The sequence below is a fragment of the Beta vulgaris genome, chromosome 8 (assembly GCF_026745355.1).
Source record: "Beta vulgaris subsp. vulgaris cultivar EL10 chromosome 8, EL10.2, whole genome shotgun sequence".
Lineage (NCBI taxonomy): Eukaryota > Viridiplantae > Streptophyta > Magnoliopsida > Caryophyllales > Amaranthaceae > Beta > Beta vulgaris.
Window position 1 is genome coordinate 43,529,588 of NC_079209.1, and position 19,552 is coordinate 43,549,139.

The 19,552-nt window shown below is 34.1% G+C and overlaps 2 protein-coding genes across 5 annotated transcripts; one reads left to right on the forward strand and one right to left on the reverse strand.

Annotated features, from left to right (window-relative positions):
- The first annotated feature begins 17 nt into the window (after nucleotides 1-17).
- LOC104901553 (probable acyl-[acyl-carrier-protein]--UDP-N-acetylglucosamine O-acyltransferase, mitochondrial) lies at nucleotides 18-9,607 on the forward strand. 3 transcript variants are annotated; one of them, XR_791218.4, is made up of 12 exons: nucleotides 26-204; nucleotides 298-374; nucleotides 493-617; nucleotides 1,384-1,492; nucleotides 4,984-5,076; nucleotides 5,163-5,279; nucleotides 5,385-5,468; nucleotides 5,674-5,778; nucleotides 6,801-6,887; nucleotides 7,140-7,282; nucleotides 9,050-9,129; nucleotides 9,305-9,607. XR_791218.4 is itself a non-coding variant. In XM_010689141.4 (11 exons), the coding sequence occupies exons 1-10, from the start codon at nucleotides 114-116 to the stop codon at nucleotides 7,257-7,259; spliced, it is 1,008 nt and encodes a 335-aa protein (XP_010687443.2). In that variant the 5' UTR covers nucleotides 26-113; the 3' UTR covers nucleotides 7,260-7,282; nucleotides 9,050-9,607. The 3 variants fall into 3 exon arrangements, 2 of the variants coding, with proteins under 2 accessions (XP_048491037.1, XP_010687443.2); XM_010689141.4 differs by having other exon boundaries at nucleotides 9,050-9,607; XM_048635080.2 differs by lacking the exons at nucleotides 9,050-9,129; nucleotides 9,305-9,607 and having other exon boundaries at nucleotides 18-204; nucleotides 6,794-6,887; nucleotides 7,140-7,280.
- A 497-nt stretch (nucleotides 9,608-10,104) lies between these two features.
- LOC104901552 (hypothetical protein) lies at nucleotides 10,105-16,788 on the reverse strand. Of its 2 annotated transcripts, none has more exons than XM_010689140.4 (5): nucleotides 16,622-16,788; nucleotides 14,128-15,074; nucleotides 12,409-12,564; nucleotides 10,744-10,955; nucleotides 10,105-10,635 (listed from the first exon to the last, which is right to left on the reverse strand). In XM_010689140.4, exons 2-5 carry the CDS (start codon nucleotides 15,001-15,003, stop codon nucleotides 10,443-10,445), a joined length of 1,437 nt encoding a protein of 478 aa, XP_010687442.2. In that variant the 5' UTR covers nucleotides 15,004-15,074; nucleotides 16,622-16,788; the 3' UTR covers nucleotides 10,105-10,442. The 2 variants fall into 2 exon arrangements, with proteins under 2 accessions (XP_010687442.2, XP_010687441.2); XM_010689139.4 differs by lacking the exon at nucleotides 16,622-16,788 and adding an exon at nucleotides 16,264-16,532.
- Between the last annotated feature and the right edge of the window lie 2,764 nt (nucleotides 16,789-19,552).

Sequence of the window (19,552 nt, forward strand, 5' to 3'; positions counted from 1 at the left end):
ACCAATGATGCTCTGACCTCTGTGGCTCTATGGACTAAGGAAGATTTGACCAGAATAAACCCAGGAAAACCAAGTAGAAAAAATTCAACTATTCAAGGAAATCCAAACACCAAATGAAGTGGCTCCCTAAACCCCGCAATAGCAAAGCACTTGCTTCATCTCTCCTCCATATCTCTTCTCTCTCCTTCATTAGACCTCTCTCCAGTATAACTTCATCAACTTATCCTAAGTTTGAAAACTATATATTATACAATAAAAAAAAAGCTAACTTTTTGGGTTTTATTTGATTGATTATAGATGCAGCAGCTGATGTTTGGAGCCCTAGTTTTGTCCACCCAACTGCTATTGTACATCCCAATGCTACTCTTGGTCAGGTGGGTATTCTTCTTTTCTCCATTTTCATTACCTTTTCTGGATGTTTTTTTTTTTAAATTAAAGTTTAAAATAAGCATTTTAATGGAGTTTTTTCTTTGTATTTTTTGGTAATGGCAGGGTGTATCAATTGGGCCATTTTGTACTGTTGGGTCGTCAGTAAAACTGGGCAATGCTTGTAAATTGTATCCTGGAAGTCACATATTTGGACATTCTCAATTGGGTGATAATTGCATTCTTATGACGTTAGTTTATTTTTCTTTTTATTATCTTGTTCTAGCTCAATTATATTCTTATTGTTGTACTTTTCATGTTGGGTGAATTTCCTAGTTCATAACATCATAACATTTTGTGGTTGTATATTTGACAAGAAATGTTGTATATTGAATCATAAATGTTGTAGATGGAATAGCAAATGTTTGGAGTATTTTATATGAAAATCAGGGTGTCTAATATCATCTACAAGCTATATAAGATGGTGAGTGTATAAAACCTTCATAATGTAATATACAATATTAATATATACTCCATCCGTCCCAAAATATAGTTCCCATTTCCTTTTTTTCACGGTAATTTATGCAAGTAGAATCTAAGAGATATAGTAAAGATTTTTTGTTTATTAAAATAAATGTTGTATGGGAAAAGATGATTTTAGGAGAGAGAATGGAGAATAATTGGTGAAAGAGCATTAATTGTAACATTTTGGTTGAATAAACAAAGGAAAAAACAAAATTCAAGAAACAAATAAATAATGAAATACGGTTTTTCTAGACAAATTATGGAAAAATGTGGAACTAAATATGGAAATGGGAATGATATTTTGGGACACCCAAAATGGAAATGGGAATAATATTTTGGGACGGAGGGAGTAATATTCAACTAAAAAGACATTATGAACAAAATTTGTTCATATATATGGCCGTTATGAACTAGGCTGCCACTCATTGTTGGTTTGTATATATATATATTTTTGACAGTATCTTATTTTTTTTTTGGGTGGGTTGTGGATAGGGGTGCTGTTGTTGGTGATGAGCTTCCTGGGAAGACTATGATTGGATCAAACAACATCATTGGACATCATGCTGTTGTGGGTGTAAAATGCCAAGACTTGAAATATAAGGTGATTGGTTTTACATTTTTCAGTCCAAATGTGCTTCTTCTGCTGACATGGTGTCTTCTGTGTCTTGCTTGTGAATTTCGAAACATATTTCTCCATTAGTAATTAAATTCACAAGCTTTGTATGCAATGTGTGAGTGAGTCTGACGACCTGGACGAAATGTATGCAAAACGGAAGCATTACACCTTCATTAGATATTAGTTAAGATGTTGTGTGACTTGTGTCATACCATGTTTGATTGTTTGTAGATATTATGATGTGTTAGGTGGTGAGACGTTATGTTATTAGTTCCTCCAATCTGATTATCAGGATTTCCACTAAGGATTTGTAGAGGCTCTTCATGAATAATTAAGTACTGCAAGATTCAATAATGGTCGAATGATATGCAGTAAATTCTTGATAATGCTGTCTAAGAGTGTGTTTAAACTACTAAAATAATAACGAAAGATTAAGCATGAGAATTGCTATTAGTTATGACTCAAAAATGCTAACGGATGTGTAGGTCTATACCATGTGTTGTAATGAATTCCTCAATGGTTATCAGTTACTCCTTTTGTCCCATATTTATCGATACAGTTTGATCATGTGCCCTATTCACTAGAGACTAGACTAGTTTGACCAACTCTTTTATATATATATATATATATATAATAATATATATATATATAGAAGTGAGTTCGTATGAGAATGCATACTTAAATGGGAAATGAGAATGAATTTTACGTGTTATAACTCATATGAATAAGTGATGTAACTCTAATGAAAATGTGATGTAACTCCAAAAAAAAAAAAAAGGAATATTAGAAAAAAAATTCAAAATTTGAAATTTTTTTTGGGCTCAAAATTTTTTAGGTGGGCATAACTCTAATGAACAAGTGTTGTAATTCTAATCTAATCGTGTGGTTGAGATTCATTCTCATTTATCATGTTAGGAGCATTCTCATATGATCTTGCTCATATATATATATATATATATATATATATATATATATATATATATATATATATATAATATATATATATATATATATATATATATATATATATATATATATATATAGGAATAGGATCTTGTGAAAACCACTTTTAGACTGAAAACTGAAAACAATAGATCCACACCGTTGATTTTTTTATCACGTGGCCAACAATCATGCTACATTTTTTTGGGTAAAAATCAGACTCTTTTCTCTTTCCTCCCTTCTTTCATAGATTCACAGAGTTTAATTTCTCACTCTCTCTCCTCACCTGCTCCTCTCTCTCTCCCCACTCTTCTTCAACTAGATTTCACCATTGTCATCATCTCACTCTCAACTCTTTTTTCTCATTTCACCTTTGTCTACTAAAAAAATCTCTTTTTCTCTCTCCTAATCACAACAATGGCGATATTTTCATATTAGGAAGATGAAGAATCCAACCACAATGAAAAGAGAAGCAACCTCTGAATAAATTTTGAGCTACTTTCGTTCCTTCGAATCTGCTATTTTCGTTTGATTTTTTTGCTATGAGCAGACTACTTCGAACAAATTTTCAAGAAAATTTGAGGATTTAGGTTTTTGTAGCACAAAATGTGATGTAATTGGAGATTATCTACCAACCGTCACTTATTTTGGTATAATTTTGGTTTGATCTCTCTTCTATTTGGCTTAGATTAGTGTATTCTTTTGGATTGGAATTGTTGATTAGGAGAGAGAATTGCTGCCCTTAATATATCAGGTGATAATGCAAACTCTGTGTGGGATGAAGTTGCAAGTAATCGAAAAATTCGAGGTGGAATGCGAACAAGTTTAGAAGCTTTTTGGAAAGTAAAATGGGTTTAATCTGATGCATAAACCATCAATTTTGTTATCTTGTCTTCACCATGAACATTCAAAGCTCGATCCTATGCAGCTGCCAGTGTGCACACTACTGCTTCTGTGCTTCACATGTACTTTCTGTGGAAGTAAATCAAGTAATCCAAGTTTTGCATTATATATTTATAATTTTATATGATGAGCTTGGTAATTAATTGAGTTCTCATTATAATTGATAATTGTACTAGCTAGCTGAAAATACACATTGACTAGTTAAGTTTCTTCAATAAGTATTGCACTAGCTTGTAATAGAATGAGTTCAATTACATCTCTAGCAGCTGATCAATGTAGAGCAAATGGTATGTCACATTATTGCTTCAATTGAATTTTGTTTTGTCATCTCTACCAAGTGTATTTACTTTGATATTTAATGCTGCTGCCTTATATTAATTGGTAGATTTTTGTTGATCTTAGAACGAGACATATAGAATTGTGCAATACAATTAGTTACTGTAATACAATTATTTAAAGTTACCCTTATAATACTCAAAGTTATCCTTATAATGCTCAAAGTTACCCTAGAAAGATGAAAATTAATTATAACATAATAAAGTTATCCTAAACGTACTAAAAGTTACCCTTCTAATATATAAAGTTGCCCTTGAAATATACTTCCTCCGTTTAGAAATAGTTGCACCGTTTCTACTTTTCACGCATGCCGATGTATGATTTCAACCATTAATATCTTTAATTATCAATAAGTAAAAATTATAAAAAGTTGATATTAAAAAAATTTACATCGAGACAAATCTAACAAGATCCCACATGACTATGTTTTTCCTAAAATATAAATCACCAAAGACAATCTATGTGTAAGATGTGAATAGTGCACAAAATAGAAATGGTGCAACTATTTCTAAACGGAGGAAGTATAAAGTTATCACTAATATAATGAAGTTACCCTAAAACAGGTAAAAGTTACCCCTAAAGTATATAAAGTTACCTTAAAAATGGTAAAAGTTACCCTTGTTTTCAGTTTTCAGCCTAAGAACTGTTTTCAGCGGATCCTACCTCTATATATATATATATATATATATATATATATATATATATATATATATATATATATATATATATATATATAAATGTTAGTATATGAGATGTTGTTGGATTTCTCTCAATGTATTTTTCAAAATAACTTCTTTTTATCAATTTTTGCAAATAGAAAATTACAGATATTAATGATCAAGTTGTGCATTGGTGATTAATTTCCTACACTTCATAGGAATTTCCATTTCCTTGGAAATTTCATTTCCCATGAATTCTCTATTTCCTGCATACCAAACAACTACCCTATTTTGTACTTCCTAGGAAATCCATATTCTAGTGGAATTTGAGATGAACCAAACTACCTTTGAGTATGAAACTCCTACATCCCTGTGTTCATTGACTTCATTCTAATAAATTGTAACCAGGTGGGAGAAGCCAATCATAATTAGCAATCGAAAGAAGAATACAGTACCCTTAAATTGACCTAGTAGGTACAGTGGACTGTAGACCTAGTTTCTGAACTGGTGTAGTCTATTGCTTGCATGGTTTCGTTTCCTGGTTTGCTTTATATTGCCATTTTCTTCGTAGCTCTTAGCTGCCAAACATGCAGCTGGAACAAAAGATGTAATATTTCTCCTTCCATATGATTTCAGGATGGAGATGATTGTTTCCTTGATATTGGTGATAATAATGAGATAAGAGAATACAGCTCAATCCATAGATCATCCAAGTCAGATGATCAAACGGTGTGGAGTGCAGCTTTTACTTCAATTTAAAGACCTGTTTGTTGCCCTATTATTATACCTTTTTCATACTGTGTGCATTTCTTCAGGTCATTGGTCATAATAATCTTATAATGGGATCCTGTCATGTTGCTCATGACTGCAAAATTGGTGATCACAACATATTAGCAAACAATACCTTGTTGGCTGGCCATATAGTAGTAGAAGTGAGTAAGTCTGTGATTACACTTATTGGTTTGTCATTATTTTTCATGTATATGGTATGTTCATTCAACAGTTTGATATTTATCTCGCTGAAATACTTGAATTAGGATTACATTCACACTGCTGGTGCAACTGTTGTCCATCAGTACTGCCAGCTCGGCTCATTTTGTTTCATTGGTGGTGGCTCTGTGGTATGTAATACTCTTTAACTGTTTGTTCCGAAAGTATTTGAATTCTATGGCTACCAGTAACTAAGAGATAGAGTATAGGACAATAGAATCAAGTTGAGGTTACTTTTTTCTTCTCTTGATGCAAGCTAGCCCTGTCTCAGAGACAATGTATTTATACTTCATAATTATCCTAAAATGCAGTTTTGAATACTTGTATCCTTGTAAGGTTTCTCAAGATGTTCCAAAATTCATGATGGTTTCTGGTGATAGAGCTGAGCTCCGTGGCTTGAACTTAGAAGGTCTGCGACGTCGTGGGTTCTCTGATACAGAGGTTAGTTCTGTTTAAAGTTCTTGATGTTTTAATTACAACAAGTGTATCTACAATTAGATCTTGCAGTAGGATGTGGCGCCTCTTTCTAAGAATCTATGCTGTTGGGGACACATCTGGTTACGATCTTATTTGTAAAACTAGTCAGTATGTAATTGACATCCATATATACCTGTGGCTAGTTGTTGACTTGTTGTAACTTGTTAAGTTTATGTTATTTACTTACTATTGCAGGGGGAGGGAGGGGGGGAGGGAGCAATCATGCGGAGTACGAAACTAAAGATATTAATGGATGAAGTACATCGATGCTGTGGAAGTTTTAGTTCATGATGAGCTTTGAAATTAACTAATACTCCCTCCATATCCAAAAGCCTTTCGCATTTTACTACCTTGTCCCAATTACATTTTTTATATCCTTTCATGTATTGGGTCCAAATTGGATAATACTATCAATTTTTTTTGAGAGGAAACTATCATTCTTCCTTCATTACTTTTTATCATTTCTTTCTCCTCTCCATCATTATTTCTTATCATTACTTTCTTATTCTATGTCCTTATTAGAGGTCTATCATAAAGCTTTCCCTTGATACTCATACACAAAGAAATGGGAAATGCTTTTGGGATATTTCTTTGTCTTGTCAGATAGAAAGAAAATGAGACCCCTCTTTACCACTTTAGGGGGTGGCGGTGAAGGGGGGGTTTACATACAGCTGAGGCAAAGTGATTTATGATTAAATCTCAAAGGCAGATGCAGTAAAAAAATTTGCAGGCTAGCCTTTTTTCTTGTCTAACAACCACGACGGATTTGATGCTAATTAGCTTCATTAATTACTAATTGGAGGGTATGCAACATCATGTAGACATTGCTTGCCATGTATGTATCATATTATTGGTATTAAATTCTTTTAAGACCGAGGAATTAGTTGGTTCTTCTAGATTTATGTCATCGAGTCAGTTTATTATAATACTTTGAATATCTTTAAGAAAATCATGAATGTAAACTATCTCACTCGGCAAGGATCCAGATCAAAGGTTTGCGAGCAGCATACCGCAAGATTTTTATGCCTCTGAGTAATGAATCTGGGAGTATTGAAGATCGTCTTAAAGAACTGGTATGTTTTATATATCCTTGTTCTACACAGATTTTTTTATGATACACCCCCGTGTACTATTATGATACACCCAAGGCTATTTTTTTGCTCATTGCTCATTTTAAATCATCCAAATGAACAAAATGTACTAAAAAAAGGAGGGTTCCAAATGAGAAAAAATTAGTTTTGGGTGTATCATGCACATGGTACATCCGGGTGTATGATGAATGAACTCTTAGTAGCTAAATACATTAACCAATAACATTTTCCCAGGAGCAACATGAAGAATTCGGTCAAGTTCCTACCATATGCTCCATGGTGCAATCTATACGTGATTCGTTTTCTCAGAGTCGTCGTGGTATATGTAAATTCAGACATTGGAATGCATCTTAAAAGTATTTCTGTCTAAATTCTGTGTAAGAATTTCTTGCAACTCATTCTCTGCTATAATTTTCAGCATAATCATCATAATGCATATTTAGGCATCGGCTTGATTCATAGAAAAGTTCTTCCAAGGGACCAACTCATCTGGCTGATTTTGCTAGATCCTGGAATCCTGCCTTATTCAAGACTTCTCTCATAACTATTTTGTTCCAGTCTGACTCTAGAGACTCCCCAATCCAAACAAAATCCCAAATAGGATTTCAATCTTGACAAACTTGTTTAGAATACTGGCATGAGCATGTTACAAAGTAATATGTCATTTGTCCCAAAATAATAGGCCCCATATGACTTTTGTAGTCACATCTTTTCATTATCGATTATTGCATGGCGGTGTAACATATGAAAGAACATTTAATTTCTATAATTTTTAATAGTTAATAGGAATTCAGTGAGAGTGTTTCTTTCATCATAAATCTTTGTATTTTGTGAGAAATCGATGGTTAAAGTTAATGATGCCAAAAGTCAGTTGTAGCTTTGGATGGAATGAGCAATGATTGGACGAAGTTCAATTTACAACTTAGGGGGAGTTTTGTATAATCAATATAAATGGAATGGAAAGGATTTAGATAAGGAGGGGAAATGAGAATAATAATTGTTACCTTTAATAGTCGTTTGGTATCCTAGAGGAATCGAAACAATTGAGAGGTTTATTATGATTGAGGGAGGAAATGTAATTTGTTTCCACTAATTTGATAAGGGTAACAAATGGGGGGATTATGTTTCCCTCAGGAAACGGTGTTACGTAACACTCATACCAAACAATTAGAAATAGAAACGCTTATTTGAATCCGTTTCCTACATCAAATTTTCCCACACCAAACACCCTCTTAGTGTGGTTGTGTATGACATTCTGATAGATTAATAATGTGATAACTTGAGCATGCCTCCATGACTTGCATTACATCCATTCTTAATAATGTTTATTGACCTTTGTTCTCTCTTCTCGGTGTTATGCTATCAATTAGCATAGATAACAGGCAAAGAACAGTAGATTTATTGCATAAAAGAGCGATTAAAGAAGTGAGAAAGATGATTGGGGAAGAGCAAGTGATGATATGATTAAATTGATGAATAAACCACCGATTACAACCTAGCCACTCTTTCGAGAGGAATGACAATCCCAATGAAACTGACCAATACTCAAAAATATTCCACATATCTTTTTCTTTCTAATTACCCCTATATATAGAGTATTTCCCTTAATAAACTACCTAACTTATTCCTCAAGCTACTAATCAAGATAATACATAAATGACCCTCTCCCTAATATGAGTTCATTACATTTTACTACACGAAAATGCACATTGTATAAGTGAAAAATAGGTGAAATTTATTGAAGGTATGATATTAATAGTGTATATGTCCTATTTCTTGAAGTGATCATCATCAATATCAAATTGTTGCTATTTCTTCTATATGATATAGCTTGCTCAAGGAGCTTCATTACGCCTGAATTTCGTTTTAACAAGCTAGGACTCCCTCCTAAAATAGTTGTTACATTGTCCAAACCCTCATAACTGGCGACAAGATATGACTTTACGAATAGACCCTTTTTAGTAGTTCTCATCTTGTACTCTTCCCATCCCTTCAATTCAAGTAGTGGCATATTGAGAAATCTAATAGATTTCTATATAGGAAGGTGACAACTTTGCCCATTTGTCCTAAAATAGTACTTTGATTTATACTTTATTATATGAAATTGTGTCAAAATTGTGATGCTTGATTTTCAACCTTTCCAGGATTCCCATCTCTGCTATCTCATTTGGAGTAATTAAGTATGGGAGTCGTCTCCAGATGTGATCACACATAATTCCAAAGGGTATACTATATGAATGCTGCTGTACTTCCTTCATTATATGCAATTTGTGTTCAAAAGTGAAGAAAATTGCAGAGCCTTGACTTTAGAGTGAAGAGAAACAAAAGTGGATTTTCTGCCGTTAGTTTGTTACTGTTTTTTGTAAATATGACTGAGCTATTTAACAACTGCTTTGTAGCTTTGCAAAGCTGGTGACCAACTATGTACTACTCCTAATACAGCTGTGTTTTGGAAGCATTCATCATTTGCTTTGAACTTTGAATAGTCAGATTGGTAGTTTGGTACTCAGGGACCAGAAGGGTGGAGAAATTACTATCATGGAGAAACCCACATCTAGACATACATACACACTTGGTGTAATTCTAATATTGCCCATTGTATCTTGGCGACTTTTTTTTCGTCGAATTTTGTAAAAATTTCTATAAATCATCACTAATATATTATAAATGTGAAAGTTTTCCTCTAAGTGAAACTTTTTTAATTCTTATTAATGCATAACTAAAGATGTCAGTTATTGAAGTTATACACTAGATAATTTGAAATTATAGGTGGGTATACTTCGTTTAATATCATTATCAATTAGTTCTATCTATGCTGATAACATTTATATTGAAAACTAACATAAGGCTACTTTATGTTATTCATAAAACTTCTGTGTATGTACTTCCAAAATATATGCATTGATCGTCAAACGAGTGCATTGGAGATGCAAAAGCGGAAGTGTTACAATTATTTGACAACCTAAGTGCAACACAAAATATGTTGGTCTCTTCGCAAGAGAACAATGAGAAAAAGGAAAGGAAACAGTTCAATAATATAGGAAGAAACTACACAGAAGTGAAAGTATAAAACAGTTGGTTAAGCTTGGATTATCTCCCTTCTCGGACAAGATCGAAATTCGATTCTCTTAGCCAATCCTTCAAAGAGTTAACTGGTAAATCAGGCATATAGCTATCTTGATTCTTGTATACGAACTCGTAAAAAAATATAAAACAATATTACTCAAAAATATGTTCAACATATCTAAACATGTCACCCAAATTTCTCAATCTCTTTCATCAGGCATACGGTGGCTTTCCTTTGCATTATAACAACCATGCCATTTCCCAATTACAAAAGATATCTAAAACCCTAACCCATAACATGAAAAAGGAATCATATAAAAGCTATACACACGAGATTAACAAAAAAAAAAGAAAAAAAAATAGCAATATCACAACCACCAACCACTAAACAAATCATCAAATATCTCAAAATAGCAGAACCTTCATGATTGTGAGATTCCTAAATAATACCCAGCTTAGCTTAGCTTGCTTTCACACAGGAATAACGTCGATCTTTGACGTGTCTTCACATCTCAAGACAATACCTTCTAGGTTGGCAGGAAGTATGCATTTAGACCACTGGCACCCTGTCGGCAATGGCTCTGGAGGTGGAACAATCATTAGCACATTATCATTCCGTTGTACCACCCCCATCACACTCACTGTGCTACCTTCTTTGATGTACCTGTCATGCATCATTACCCAAGTTATACCAGTTGCTTCAACAAAAGTTAGGAAGTTTGAGTTCCTCGTAGTCTCACGCACAGATCAAAGGGGAGTTAGGAGAACTTACCCTTCTTTTAAGCGCATGACACGGTCATCACTAGAGAGATTTCTCTCAGCTAGCCACCTTACAAAGTCGGGTGACATGTCTTTGTTTGATGGGTTGATATCAATAACAACAGATTCATCAACATATGGAGTCACTCTAGCGCCACAGCCTGTCTTCACCAGAGCTCTCAGCCCAGATTGGAAGTCAGAAATGTAGAAATCAACCACGTGCCGCTGCAATTACAGGAGGATTGACATCAGATACAAGTTCAGAATGCTCCACTTAACAATTATGGTGTAGAGGATCACAATTCAAACTTGTTAACATATTTAAGCCTGGAGATAAGTTTTTGCTGAGATTGAAAAGTGAATAGGGATCAATGCCACAAAAGGCAGCTCTAACTACCAACAAAAATGAACTTAAAAGAACAAAATCACTTTTACAAATTGTAATGTTAAAACAATTGTTTCCTGTCACCTCAAATCTCCCTCAAATTTCCTTGCACAATACTAACATGCAAATACTTGAATCCTGAAGAAACCATCACATATTCTGCACTGAACCTTATCATTCAAAAAAAATTCTGGATGATGCATGTTTAACATTAGTTCACTTCTTTCCCATATTCTGCTCATAGTGCATTCTGCGACGAGTTAAGCATCCATTTATGTCAAGAAATTAGATAATGATAATGACAACTTCTTATAGAATTACCACTCACATGGTGCCAGCCAACCTACACCAAAACAAGATAGACCAGCTCCACCTTTAGTCACTAAGACTGAAGAATTATACCTTGCATCTTCAGGAAATTTCTCCAAAACAATGAGTTGTTTCCCAAAACTCTTCATTTGGTTGAAAAGAGATGAGTAATGTGTGCAGTTTGACGACCAAGAATAATGTCATAAATAAATTCAGCAAGTTTAGTTCTTTCGAGGAAATAGTTATCCAAATGATCGAATAATTTCAACAATCGTGAAGGTTTGTTTCAGAAGCGTTATTAATAAAATTATATTATCCAGTCTTAAAACATTACGAGCAAGGCTCATATTCAAGTGTGAATATTTTAGGTATGGAGGGAGAGATTAATTGCTACTTCCGACTGGTGAGTGGTGACCGGCACACATCTGTCATTCAATCTAACCAATACGAGTAGCGAGTAATATAACGAATTTCATGGACTACTATGAAGAATTAACCTGGTCTACCCACTTCCTATTGAACTACAATCCCAAAGCATAAGATATTAAATATACTCTCAATCAGAATCTGGATTGATGTATGTATCCGACAAAGTTTCGATCGCCAACAAGCAAATTACAGCAACCCTGAAATTAGCATGAGCATTAGCAATGGTTCAATGTAATGACACCAACTTCTCATTCCTTGAACTCTGAAGTCAAATTTATACCTGGAAACTCAATAAACTCAAAAAAAGCGAATGGTTTGTACGTCAGCAAACTAACGCACACAAGTGGGATTATCTGTACAAGCGTGCAAAAAGAGATACAAAAATTATCACTCATAAAAATTGTCAAACCTCAAACCATCAAAATTTACGCAGCCGCTTAATAGGCCACATATAAGCCCACATGCCTGGAAACTTTATCGGCATATTTCCCCAAATACGCAAGAAATTGACTTCTAAGGCATCAAATAGGTTGAACATTAGTAATATAATCTCACCTCAAGTGACCTGAGACCCCAAGTAAAACGTCGATGACTGGGGTTAGCAGCTTTTGAATCCCAACTTCGATACTCAAACAAGCTAGTAGATGTATAAACACATCGAGGAACCTTTTGGAAAGATGACTCAAGAGGTACATTTCCACAAGTTACCACCTTCACGAAAAAATTGCTTAAACATTAGTTCAGTGAAGATGTCAAGCATATCAAAGGCAATTATTTTCTTCACGTAATTGAACTTCTCAAAAAAGCAAAAGATTCAGAATAAAGAAATATTCAAATGATGCAAACAGCAAATCCAAGAACTCAAGAACCTGAAAACTCTAGTAATTCTCTCAAAGAAATTGATAGAGGAAAAGGAAAGAATTGTATCGCATAAAGAAAAAATATAACATCACAGTCCACACAAAATCGAAGAGCTAGAGAACACAGACTAAAGTGCCAGCCCCTTATCAAGAAGGCCTTTGATTATTAGTCTATAAGTTATCAAGTCAATTGTCCAAATTGCAATTCTTGAATGAACTTGTTGACGTTCCAGTTAAGTTCTTTCCTTCAGGCTAGACATCAATACACCAATGAATCCGATAGAGAAATCCATTGAAACCTCTATAAATTTATGCAATACCTCCACCTTTTAGCAATATCCCAGTTGCACACCATTTTTCTCCCTGGAAGCAATGCTAGCTGCTTGTATAATGTTCACACAATTGTCCATTCTATTTCACCTTGAAGTACTCAGCAAACTTGTCTCTGTTAGTAAAAATGCTTTCTTGCAAAAGAAAAGTCCGGTAAATTCCAATCACTAAAAACCGCCATCTTTCAAACTCAAGAAAATACTTTCAAACACTCCCTGGAACTAAAGAACCAAAACACATTTTATTAACAGAATAACTCTAGTATTATCCTAAAAGGCTAAACTCTACATTACCAGTTGTCTTAGAGCCAGTACAACAAAACTTTACCTTTTCTCCTATCTTCAAGATGACTTAGACAATATCAGTTCTAATTTCCATCACGAGATTCATCATTTATTATGCAAAAAGCATCCTACCCCATCTTCCAAATAATATTTATTTAGTACGGTTGAAGTAAATTCCCTAATAGTCCATGAAAACGTCACGATTGTAAGCAATCAATTGCAATTTTTCCTCTCAGAGCACCAACTAAATAGAAAGAAAGGAGCAAGTCCATCTGTAAGCACAGATACTATCCATCAATAATACAAGAAAAAATAAGAAAGTTACAGTGATTGAATAGAAGCCACCTATTTATAAGCAAAATTCTTTCAATCTCTTAACAAATGTAACTCTGATAATAGTCAAGTCATCTTACTAGTCAGTTAACATCATATTAACCTATACTGTAATACAAAAGTTCTAAAAAAACAGATCTCAAAAAGTAAAAGAAGACAAAGTAAAATGGAATTCTATAATTTAATAAACCGGGAAAGAAGAAAATGAAGTAGTATGTGTGACAATAAATAAACTAGATATGAATTTATAAGATTTAACACCAACAACCGACTGTGCAGTTGAGGCACACAAATTTGGCCGATTCCCGCATCAGAAATAAAAAAATAACATACATGAGTGTGAAAAAATTATACTCCTGTTAGAGCACCACATTAATAAGTCTCTATTTACAAATTACCACAGCTATACAAGATGAGGAAAAAGAGAAACATAAAGAACTTAAAGCATTCAAATAGATTTTACATACCCCAGAAACTTTAACAAATTGACCATCTCTTGCTGTTCGAAGCTCTGCATCTGGATATTGAGCAATAAAGCCTGTGATAGCTCTCCTTCCCCAAATAGTGTTCCATGTAAAGACAGCTGCAACAGCACTAAAAAGCACCACCACAACAATGAGAAGAATAGGATTGTGCACAGCTCCAAGGATGAAACCACCAGCAATAAAACCCATCACAAACAGCAGAACCATGGCCCACAAAATTAGTTTGGGGAAGCTCTTGTGGAATGAATACTCATCCTCTTGAGTCAGCTTTGTCACAGCTTGGTTGTGTACAATTGATGCAGCATGATGTTTCATGGAACCCATGGACTCTAAGGGACCAGAGGCCTTTCTAGGAGCTCCAGATGAATTCAAGGGGCCGGATGAAATAGGCCCAGAAGTTATCAAACCTGTAGTGGGAAGAACTGGTGCAAGAGGGCCAGAATTTTGCCGAGAAACACCTCCACCAGCCTGAGGGCCAGAAGACTTCTTGACTGGCTCACCATGTTTGTTAAGTGGACCAGAATTTGACTTTTTCATGGAAGCTGAGCCAGAACCTCCAACATTAGCAGATGAAACCCTGCTCACAGAGTTCTGCACAATCGGGCCTGAGTGAGACGCAGCTCCTCCAAATGATCCAGTCCTCGTAGGAGCACTATTGATAGGCCCAGATTTTCGTGACCTTGACCCATCCACATGTATATCAAACATCTTCCCAAGTTCCCCAGACTTTTTGATATCACCTCCTGTGTAAGGCATGGCCACTGAGCTCATGGTAGGTGGTCTTTCCTTTGGTTGTTCTGGGCGTCCTGATACATAAAGCCCATTGCTGAGTTGATGGGATGGGAACCGAGAACCCATCAGGCTGGTCTCTTTAATCACCCAGAAGGTACACACACCACTTCTAAAAAGATCCAATTTCTATGGAGATACTGCAAAAGCAGAGTTCCGCTGGTCAATATAACAATATTAACAGTATTTATCCACAAAAATGCATGATAAAAATATTTTCCCAGACATTATGAAGCTCAAAGAAGAAATCTACTCAAAAAGCCTAGAAGTGAAAGTTGGTGAGTGCTGCCTGATATACTGTCTCATGATGGACCATCTCGATAATTAGACTGCATAGCACTATCCATAATAACATGAAAGAACCCAGACAAGCAACTACCCATGATTGCTTACACACACAAAAAGGACTATTCTATCGCCAATAGCATTCAAACCACCTAAACCAGTTTAGCCCTTGTGGTCACCCCATAATTACTCAAAATGTCCTTTCCATTGTACACATTTGCTAAGCTGGTTTTGTTTTCCTTTATTTGGTGGCGGTGAAGAAGGGGAAAGAAAAGAGGAAATTAAAAATGTGCAGGTTAATGGAAAAAAGTATCCTGAAGACACTGCAATAACATTGAATTAGTGTATCCCATCTAATTTACCATGTCAAGTTGTCTGTCATGAATAATCATTCTTGGATCAGACTAACCACGACCACAAATAATTCGAGAACACAATACACAAATCACACCAGCTAACTCGAGCACGTATCCCCAAAATCATAATGTACAAAATAACCCTAGTGTCAGGATTCTGAATGACATAATGATACTACCCCATCTCTGGTAATATATTCAAGAGCAAAATGTGGTCACCAAAATTATAAAGATCCAGGTCCGCATCAACTCTTAAGATAAATTTATACCCAAAACTACATTCATAGTAACAATTACACAAGTTCAAATGCAGTTAAGCAGCAAAATAAACACCTACCAATAATAAACACAAAATTAAGTAATACACCCAGTTCATTAACTTGAAACATTCAAGTTTCCACTATACTACTATTCAATCCAACAAGAAAAAAACCCCACCAAGTTATTAAACACAAAACAAAAACGAGATCACTGAATAGCAGATCCAGAATCCAAATCTAGGGTAAGAAAAACACAAACAAAAATAAAATTTAACAACTAGAATGAAGCTAAACAAAGAAAATAAGAAGTACCCACATTATCATTTCAAGCAAAAAGCAAGTAAATCAACAAAGATCAGAAACCCAGATAAGATTTCAGTACAATATAATGAAAAAACAAAAAAAAATGAATTTTTTTGTTAATTTACCCAAATGAAAAATAAGAGTGGAGAGTTCAAATCTGAAGAGTTTGAAGAGTAGTAGATCCAATCGAAGGAGAGAGAAATGAGTCCATATTATTTGACACAAAACACACCCAACTGTGAAGCAAACTCAAAGGTAACAAGAGGAGAGAGAATGTAAGAAGAGGAAGTTAAGAGAGAGAAAGTAAGGTGAAGTTTTAGAGAGAGAAAGAGTGGTTATTGGCTGAAAAACAGTGATTGATTTGGGGCAAGAATAATATTAATATTAATAATGTTAATAATAATAATAATAATAATTTGTAAAGACAAAAAATACCAAGAATTTACTGGCAAGGAAAGTTTGGAAACCGAAATGAAAACATACCCTTCACCTTCCTTCTTCTCTTTCTCTTTCTCTCTCTCTCTCTTTTTCTCAGTGTTGGGTGTTGGCTATGTCTTTCTCTCTCCTCTTATTTTCTCTCTCTAACACACTCACTGTCTGTCAAAATTGACCCTCGTTTTGCGCCGGAATATCTTAGCCTGACACTGCATTTTTTTTTTAAAGAAAATTTTGATCTTATTTTTATTAGTAAGCAGAAATTGGGGAAAGAAAAGATTTTGGAAGTAATAATTTTTGAAATTGCTTGATTAATTATAAGAGGGTTTTATTGTGTAATTTACCAATGTTTGATTTTATATTATCTAGAAGATTTTCTTACTTTTAAAGGGCTGGATTGATTGATTGGTTGTGTTAATTTTGTAACTCGTTTTCAATACAATAAATGTGGTTTTAAGAAAGATTTTACAGTGGTTATGGTAAGTAATTTAATTGATTATTCTTACATTATTGATTGTAGAAGTGATTGTAATCAATTATGTGGATATTTTAAGTTTATTGCTTATCACAAATAGTGTTGAGAGTTTAATGCGAAACATACCCGACTTTATATGTTTGACTTAAACATATAGAAAATTTAACATATTAATACTATTGAGGATATAAACTACTCACTCCGTTTCCTAAAGATCTTCCCTCTTTCCGTTTAAGTGCGTTTCCAAAAAATCCTCCCTCTTTTACTTTATTCCTTATTTGGAATTTTTTTTCCCTTTTTACCTTCTCATGTCCCTATCATATGGCCCACCATTACATATTAATTCAATTTTACTCCCTTTCGCTCTCCTACTTTAACCCCTTTTTATTTGTTTATTTATCTTAACCCCTTTCTCTCTCCTACTTTACCACCCATACCCCACACAAATGGATCCTCCTTAGTATCTGTAGAAACAGTATCAAGGAAGATCTTTACAAAACGGAGGTAGTAGTTATTAGGCCCGGGCTATGCCCCGAGTAAGAAAACATTTCATTTATCAATATGATACTTTATGATAATAACACTAAATACAACTTAGCCTAGTGGTTAAAACTTTAGTATATGTACTTGAGGTCTCAGGATCAATCCCTATACTATGCAATTTTTCAATTTTTTTTATTCTACATGGATTACATGAACTAAAAACTCCTTAGAGAGAGCGCCACGTGGCACAGTTTCTTGTTCTCACATGCCTTTAAACATATAGAAAATTTAACATATTAATACTATTTAGGGTATAAACTAGTTATTAGGTTCGGGCTATTCCCCGAGTAAGAAAATTTTTCATTTATTAATATAATACTTTATGATAATAACACTAAATACAACTTAGCCTAGTGGTTAAAACTTTAGTATATGTACTTGAGGTATCGGGATCAAACCTTATAATATGCAATTTTTTAATTTTTTTATTGTACATGGATTACATGAACTAAAACTCCTTAGAGGAGAGTGCCACGTGGCACAGTTTCTTGTTTTCGCACGCCTTTTAATATATTTGTATAGATAGATTGACAAAACATTAATGAATTCTTTAAAACTTTCTTATATACTTGCAAATTATTACATAGATAAACATGTGTCAAGAAATATTGGATGTAAAAAATCAATTGTTAAATTTTTTTAGCGATTTTGAACAAATAGTAGGTTAAATGAATCGACATAACACATAGGTAACTGCTTAATTAAACGGTTTGGGTTAGTGTCAGAGGGTTACGACACAATTAGCTAAATGGATCGGGCTAGTATCGAGGTTTTTTGACGTGATTAGTAAATGACACGAACACAAAAGAGACACGACACGATCTATTTAACAGCTATAGCTAGATTTATTCATGTTTCAATAACTTATCTACGAGCTTGAAGACATGACTAGACAGACTAGTTAATTATTTTACCAATAGAATAGTTTTCAAATTATAACAATCATCTATTTCTCAAATTCAAAATATTTTATACCAAAATTTTAATATATTACGTAGGTTATACTAGACATGACTAGTTAATTATTTTACCAATAGAATATTCTGACTACTCACGTATAATACACTTTGACCATATTTACTGCTTTATACATGAATAAGCATGTCATATCATATTATATTCTGCTCCATATGTATTTTCAAGTTACATTCACCAAGAAAGTCTTGGTTTAATGATACATGTTTGACTTCATGACTTCAAGATCATGGGATAAAACCCCACTAACGGCTCTTTGGGGGATAAGGTTTCTCGTATCATCCCCATCTTCTCTTTTTTAATAAGTCTGACTTGTAAAATTGGTTGATTAGACCTACTAAATGTGTCAGTTCAGCATGGTCATCCATTTTACCTACTTAAAAACAAAAATTCAAAGTACACTATGTTTGTATTGATTTCTTTAGTTGCATTGTTGTTAGGTTGAACAATAAATACAGCTTAATAATGAGAACTAGTGGGCTTTACATCATAATACAACTTAATATATTAAACTCTGCATACATAAAAGGAAGGCCCAAAATGGGCCTAACACCCCCTTCCTCCCTCAAGTTAGAGTATGGAGATTACAAATGCTCAACTTACACAATAAAATAGTGAAGCTGATGTTTTCCTAAAGCCATGGTGAAAATATCAGCAAGTTATTAGAATGTGGAAACATAATGAGTGGAAATGAGACCTTGCCTAGAGAGCATCTCGAACATAGTGACAATCCACATATGCTTTTGTACGCTCATGAAAAACAGGATTTTGGGTGATATACAACACTGACTGACTATCACAAAAGAGTTGCAAGGCACGAGGATGATCAATGCCTAGACTCTCAAGGAGGGCCTTAAGCCAAATCAACTCACGGGTAGCATTAGCCATAGAACGATTCTCGGCCTCGGAGGAAGAACGAGATACAATGTGTTACTTTTTAGTTTTCCAAGACACCAGGGAATGGCCAAGGAATACAAGCTACCTAG

Excerpts from the sequence above, each read along its gene's own strand:
- LOC104901553 (XM_010689141.4), top strand. The coding sequence starts at position 114 with ATGAAGTGGCTCCCTAAACCCCGCAATAGCAAAGCACTTGCTTCATCT. Across the intron at positions 375-492 it reads CCAATGCTACTCTTGGTCAG|GGTGTATCAATTGGGCCATT; the intron begins GTGGGTATTCTT and ends TGGTAATGGCAG. Across the intron at positions 1,493-4,983 it reads GCCAAGACTTGAAATATAAG|GATGGAGATGATTGTTTCCT; the intron begins GTGATTGGTTTT and ends ATATGATTTCAG.
- LOC104901552 (XM_010689140.4), bottom strand. The coding sequence starts at position 15,003 with ATGGGTTCTCGGTTCCCATCCCATCAACTCAGCAATGGGCTTTATGTA. Across the intron at positions 10,956-12,408 it reads GGGGTCTCAGGTCACTTGAG|CGGCACGTGGTTGATTTCTA; the intron begins GTGAGATTATAT and ends CTGTAATTGCAG. Across the intron at positions 10,636-10,743 it reads GTCATGCGCTTAAAAGAAGG|GTACATCAAAGAAGGTAGCA; the intron begins GTAAGTTCTCCT and ends GATGCATGACAG.